This window comes from Sesamum indicum, linkage group LG8, assembly GCF_000512975.1.
Source record: "Sesamum indicum cultivar Zhongzhi No. 13 linkage group LG8, S_indicum_v1.0, whole genome shotgun sequence".
In the NCBI taxonomy this organism is placed as follows: Eukaryota; Viridiplantae; Streptophyta; class Magnoliopsida; order Lamiales; family Pedaliaceae; genus Sesamum; species Sesamum indicum.
The window spans coordinates 16,828,351-16,835,121 of record NC_026152.1 but is presented as its reverse complement, the minus strand read 5'-3'; the positions used below and the strand labels follow the sequence as shown (position 1 = coordinate 16,835,121).

At 36.5% G+C, this 6,771-nt stretch overlaps 2 protein-coding genes across 2 annotated transcripts in view; one reads left to right on the top strand and one right to left on the bottom strand.

Annotated features, from left to right (window-relative positions):
* The window catches only part of LOC105169037 (GTPase Der), a 6,624-nt gene extending 5,838 nt beyond the window's left edge, over positions 1–786 (top strand). Inside the window, exon 10 of the mRNA XM_011089297.2 lies at positions 4–786. Within this exon, the coding sequence (XP_011087599.1) occupies positions 4–288 (285 nt within the window). The 3' untranslated portion in view covers positions 289–786. The remainder of the gene's footprint in view (positions 1–3) is intronic.
* On the bottom strand, positions 4,320–6,678 carry LOC105169036 (NAC domain-containing protein 35). The gene is made up of 3 exons (XM_011089296.2): positions 6,105–6,678; positions 5,668–5,936; positions 4,320–5,205 (listed from the first exon to the last, which is right to left on the bottom strand). Exons 1-3 carry the CDS (start codon positions 6,316–6,318, stop codon positions 4,495–4,497), a joined length of 1,194 nt encoding a protein of 397 aa, XP_011087598.1. The 5' UTR covers positions 6,319–6,678; the 3' UTR covers positions 4,320–4,494.

The following is a 6,771-nucleotide window of genomic DNA, read 5'->3' as shown; positions in this document are numbered from 1 at the left end:
AAGATAAAATATTTCACTCAGGTGAAGGCCCGACCACCTACTTTTGTTGCATTCATTACTGGGAAGGTCCAGCTATCAGATACAGAACTCAGGTTCCTAACGAAGTCACTGAAAGAAGACTTTGATTTGGGTGGAATTCCTGTGCGTATAATGCAGCGCAACGTGCTTAGGAATTCTGATAGTAAAAGTGTTGCCAGCAAGAACACACGAGGTCCTGGAAGAACGACTGAACGAATGGTGTCTGACAAAAGAAGTGCCGGTACATTAGAAAACACTGTTTCTACATGAAAACTGAAAAGTTTGGGAGACGGATCACCCCCCACCCATCCCATGTATAGTTCTTTATGCAAAAGTAGTTTTTTGATATAAAAAGAAAATTAAGTTGCTAGTGTTCAGGGTAATCAGCACATCTAGTTTTGAAAATCTGTTGGTCCGAATTTTCTCAATTTTGGGGAGGAGCCTACTCATTTTGATGGGTTATTTAGCTGAAAGTATTCAAATTAACTCCCTGGTGGTGGGAGACCACCGCACTCCGTTTTTTGGTAATCCTTTCTCTCTAACTTGTTTTTCCAACTTTCTTGAAAAAGTCGAGTGTCTTTCCATTTTGGCATTATATGATTGGTGACTGCACCTTTACAGTGTAAACTTACCAAAAACAAGGAGGTTACTACTTCGCATTTCTCAGCAAATTGTATTTAGGTTCTCAAATGTTATGTTGTACTTACTCTTGCTACTATGCTTATTGGTGTTGTTTATTCATTGACATTTTTCATCCAAAGAAATCAATCAATGATGCCTTTTTCTAAAATTTCATGTGGCGTATGAATATTTATTCTTCTGTTCTTATAATCGATGGATGGTCAATAATGCATTGTTGATTGATGTTCTTATGATGTATGGATGATGGTGATCGCCAATTATTGTAAAGCGCAAAGTATGGTCCATTTATTGGGGTTTGGTGGGCGAAATAAGCCCAATTCAAGGAAGAATGGAGGCCCAACAACTCAGAACCTAAGACTAGGTGGGCAAGACCATCGGCCTAGAAGAGACACGTGGCTAAATCTCGAAATAGGTCACATGGAAGAATTAGAGCAAGTTAGTTAATATCTGCTAAATAAACATGTATTCGACTTCTATTTAAAAGAAAAAAGGGATAGTTACACTCTCGTCCCCAGAAATTTGATATAATTATATGTAAAATTTTCTGTAGTTTGGGAAATTACATCTAACACGTTTGAGATTTACTTTCGTCTAACAATTTTTTTTTAATATCAGTAAATTTAATGAATTTTGACTAATAGAAGGACTTATATGTTAGACGGAAGTAAACTTCAGGAGTGCTAAATATAATTTCTCAAATCACAGTTGGTTTATATGTAACTATACCAAATCTCAAGGGAGAAGAATGTAAATATCCCAAAAATAAATATTATTTCTTAATTCGATACATATACAACTAGCTTAATTAGGTCGGCAAATATATATATATATATATATACATATTTGATAAGTTTCAAAATTATAAATACAGTCATATATCTAGCAGCCCAAGTAGTGAGAATGCAGTACTACCATTTATCATATTTGATAGGAGAGGAACTGCAGAAGATTTCAGAACATCAGATCATCACTAAAAGCACTCACACACAGAATTGAAGAACAGCTCAAGCAAATAATACTTATACATTGCAACTCTTACACCTTGCAGGGGTTTGTATTATATAGCTTATGGATTGGGTGGACTTCAAATGTTCATGTGTAGTTGACTAGGAGCTGCAACACTTGTTAATGTACTTATATTTTATTCATTAATGCAAAATTAAATTAATTTTGTTTTCTTAAATATAGTATGCGACACTCAATATGTGGATTAATGAGTATCCAATTGTTATACATATAATCTCCTAAATTTAAAGAGATTCAGCTATTCATTAAGTGAATTTATTTTACAATTATATTTATTTTAATGATACAAACACAATAGAAAATAAAATTTTAAGACATATCGAACTTATAATTTAGAACGCCATTTGTTCATTTTGTTATATATGCAATATTTATAAGAATGTGTCTGAGATGCGCCCATATAACACAGTGATGTGATTGATTTGAACTGTAGATGGGTTCACGGATGATCCCCTACTCAAACAGTAAGAATTGCTATAAGTTGTTACGCATGTTGAGTGGTTTTCAATTCAAACCCTCCAATTATTTAAGTTAGTACGAGTTATAATAGGAGTTGCATGTGATCGGGAAGCTAGAACTCTTTGTATTAATTGCATGCCTATCAAGTAGCCTCCTTGGATATTTGTAGAGTGTCTTGCACAGAACCACGTATCGTCCTGGTGGCCGTTGGATATTCTAGATATCAATGGCTATGATTATGAATTTCTTTATGATGATTTTCGTGTTTTGAACTAGCGCACAAGATGGTTTAAAGGGTTTTTTTTAAGACCAAATAATCCAATTCTATAGGTTAGAAAATAAATATATTTATCCAACTTAATTAAAATAAAATATTGGTATCAAAAGCAAAAGTGTGGGGCAGAAAATAACATAAATGGTAACTTCAGGGACTCGATTGAAAATATGAAAATGCAAGCTCAGCTAGTGTAGAAACTTGAAATTTAGGGTATCATCAGTTTATAGCCCACAGATTGAGAGAAATGAATTGAGAAGAATGTAGCTCTACTTATAGGTAAATTGGGGCTTAATAGGGATTTATTTGTTTATTTATTCCACTTTGGATGAGTTTATGAGCTGCAATTTATTTTTTATTTTATTACTTGTTCTATTTTTAAATTGGTATGAAATTTTTGATAATTTTGGTCTAATCTGGCGGATACTCTCAACAAGATCATGTGCCCGGTAAATGTATTTTTATTTTTAGCAAAAAAATATCAAAATTTTAAAGTTACAGGACTAAATTACAAAAAATTTAATTCCACAGGACCAAAATTGCCATCCCTACAGGATGAACATTCCAATTTTCCAATATTCGAGCAATACATAAATATAATATTAATTACAAGAAATAAAATTAATTACAATATTAGACTCACATACGTAAATTAAGTGAGATAAATACTCACACGTTTAGTAAAATTCGAATCCATTTCCTTTGATTACATTTTCTTTTACTCAACCGACAAATTAAAACATTTTCGCAAACAAAACTCTGATCAAGATCAATGCAACGAATAGGTTTCTCAAAACCCTAAATCATTCAATTCAAGAAGTAAAAGAAACACCCAATCAGCTAGATTCAAGTTCTTTCGAGTTATTAATTGAGGCATATATGAAGACCAGTAGTACGTACATACACACCAGCTACTACATATATTGAATTCTAACATCTTTAATAACTCAGAAACTGAGGGATGGATGCATGTTGAGATGAAGACAGAAAATCTATTATAGGAAAGGCAGAAGTCCATTTTGATGTGTCACTACGGACACACAGAAAGAAAGAATTCCCAATAATGTGTTATGGTAGGTACGTATTTGAAGTAGCTTATACCTGGAGGACATGATATGCCACATATACATGAACATGATGAGTTACTTCAAAATTGAGGTGCAGCCAAAATGGACAAATTCGGACAACACATTTTGTCTTGGTGGTAATTAGGCTTGTGAAAAGTGGGGGGTCCAAAAACACTTGCAATATTGTACCTTAATTTGTCTCTGAGCAGTCATCTGCAACTCATCATTTTTATCTAACTGTTCAATCATCATCACATTATCATTCTCTCATCACTTCTTACAGCTGGTCTCAATTTGCATGTGGGAGAGAGAGACAGACAGAGAGTTCTATATATATATATATATATATATATAGAGAGAGAGAGAGAGAGAGAGAGAGAGAGAGAGAAGGCGCTTCATTTCTCTGCTAAAACTTTACATACATATCATAGCTAGTTAGCAGGTACATTTGTTGTCATGAGTCAAAAACCAAGAATCATCGATCAGGAATGATGATATTGAAATCAAATTAAGTATTCTAGGACATATGAGCTAGCGATCTATTTAAAAATTTTAATTATACAGTATAGATTATGTATTGTCAGGATGATATCATAAATCCTGAAAAACTATGTGCTGTGATTCACATTTTCTTTTATATTTTTACGTTTAATAAATCTATCTTTACCTATCTATTTACCTTTCTAGATGGTGCCCATTTCCATATATATATAGAAACCCTATGGTTGATTAAGGATCAGCAACTAAATTTCCTTCCAAGGGCTAATTATACTAACTTAATCAAGAATCCAGCAAAAACCCAGAAACCCTAACAAGTTATAATCAAATCACAGTTACTCAAGAACAAGTCATTAATTTATCACAAAGTTTAGAAGAATCAAGAAAAAGGGAAGTCATTTAATCAACATACCACTAATTAATTAGCATCAGGCATCATGAGATCATAACATTAATTAAGTTACGCATAGAGATCATATATTTGCATAGTACATGAGATGATGATATGAGTTACTTGAAAAGGTTGGTCATGTAATCTTTGCCTGCCTCGGAAATGGCATTCCAGTCCCACAATCTGTCGGAGAAGATGGCCGGCACGGAGCCCGGACCGACGACATTGAGGGCCGCAGCCGGCAGCGGCTCCGGCTGCGTGGAGAAGTGGGAAAGAAGATTAAGGGGGCCATTATTTGGAGTATTGTACTGATGATTTTCATGGTTTATTGAAGCAGCTTGTATGTTCACTAGCTTGTGGAGGTCATCAATCGCATGGGAGGAAGAGGTGGCATAGATGGATGGGCAGTTTGGGGATAAAGAAGAGCTAGAATTAGCTTGTTTGGATTGCTGTAACATCACACCATGATCATCTTCTGCTGTAGGAGTTTGAAGTGTGGAAGAATTGGCCATGTTGGGGACTAATGCTGCAGCCGGAGTGATGGAGTAACTTGAATTTTGCTGTGAAAGGGCAAGAGATGTGCCCATGTCTGTGCTGCTACTTTGACTCGTTTCGCTTATTTTTCCATCGGTTTGCGGCGGTGATCCTCCGTAGTTAGCTTGGAACGACATTTCTTGGCTGGTCGTCTGCTGGCTGTGCTGCTGCTTTCGTGATGATTGCGGCCCTCTTGAGGACGACGAGGATGAGGCCTTGGTTGGGACCGAGCGGGGGAGAGATGGATGGTCTTCCACTCCAGCTCTCTTGTAGACACGGCAAAGAGAAATTTCTGCCTGAATTAAAAAGACAATGTGGGATGAGTTTGATTAAATTGAATTTTAAAAGGAATTTAATTAAAAGAATGCATCTATTCCTCATCCTTATTTATTGATATATATGGATTTTCATTACATATATACATATTTAATGTTTCTCAGAATTTAAAGATCATCATGCAGGCATTTAGTTTCTCACGGTGAACATTTAAGAAATTCTCATTCAGACAGCAGAAGTGAACATTAATCACATGTCAGTCTGTCGTTCTTGCATATCACGCACTACATCAATTCTTGTTAAATTCCATCTTCTGATCTCCTCCCCCTGGAGGGCTAGCTACCTGTCTTACCCTAGTCTTTCCGATCCAGTCAGATGATTCAAACAAACAAAAGGAGTAGTAAAAGATTTTAATTTATTTCAATTCTGGGAAAGATTTTTTTTTTTTAAATTAATAAAGCTCGATAAAAATTCAAACAAACCTTTTGCAGTCTCTCGGTCTCGTGCTGTGGGAGACGGTATTCATTCATGATCCAACTGGTTCGGATTCCTTTAGGGGCCTTGCCGGAGTAGAAAACAAGGGTTTTCTTGAGGCCAATAGACCTGAAATTCTCACTTCTGATCATTCTATCAGCTCCGGTGGCCTTCCAGTAGCCGGAAGTTGTCACGCGGTTTGGCCTATCTCCGTTCCTGTACTTCCTATCTCTTGGTACATAAAAGTACCACTCCTTCTCCCCTATGGCCGCCAACGCTGACATCCACATAAAGTACAAAAACAATCAAACATATGTAGAATTCTTGATTTTCTCTCATGAGTAATCTATGTATAAAAGAAACTATGAAAAGGGCTATCAAGATTAAGACGAAAAGAGATATATATATAGCACATGTATCTATAGATTTATACGAATATATGTACCAGGGAGTTCCCAGGGGTCGTAGCGATAAAGGTCTAAGAAAGTGATGAGCTCGACATTGAAACGCTTGCCCTCCACCTTACGGCGGAGGTAGAACTCCACGAGCTCCTCCTCTGTAGGGTGGAAGCGAAAGCCCGGCATCACCATGTCATTCTCGTGGTCGTCATGCTTGCTGGTTCCGTCTTCTTGATTGTTCATGGTTACTGCAATTGCCATAAAACTATGGCCAAACCCTCTATGATTAATTTTTTTGCTCTTTCTTTCCAAATATAATTAACCCTCTCTAGCTCTTGATGTTCAATCTATACATACATACATGGGCTTATTATACCACTATATGACAACAATTGGAAGTGCAAGTTGTTTCTTCTTCTTTGGGGGGGTGGTGGTGGGGTAAGAGGGATAAGAGGGAGATCATTAAGATTCAAGAATTGGCTTACTTACTAGCTACTAATAGATGTATGTATACTCAACCCAAGAAATTGAAGTAAAAGGGCTTCCTCTCTCTCTCTTTCTTGACTCTCTCTCTCTCTCTCTAAGAGCGTGGTGTAGGGGAAGAAGAAAATGGAGAGAGAGAGAGAGAGAGAGGAGGGGATGAATTAATAGAAAGATGTGTAGATGGTGAGGTAGGAGAGGGGGGGGGGGGGGGGGGGGCCACAGGGGTGGTGG

What these genes read in the sequence shown, in the direction of transcription:
- LOC105169036 (XM_011089296.2), bottom strand. Translation starts at nt 6,318, where the DNA reads ATGGCAATTGCAGTAACCATGAACAATCAAGAAGACGGAACCAGCAAG. An exon ending in CGACCCCTGGGAACTCCCTG is followed by an intron (nt 5,937 to 6,104) that starts GTACATATATTC and finishes TGTGGATGTCAG; the next exon opens with CGTTGGCGGCCATAGGGGAG. An exon ending in AGACCGAGAGACTGCAAAAG is followed by an intron (nt 5,206 to 5,667) that starts GTTTGTTTGAAT and finishes TTTTTAATTCAG; the next exon opens with GCAGAAATTTCTCTTTGCCG.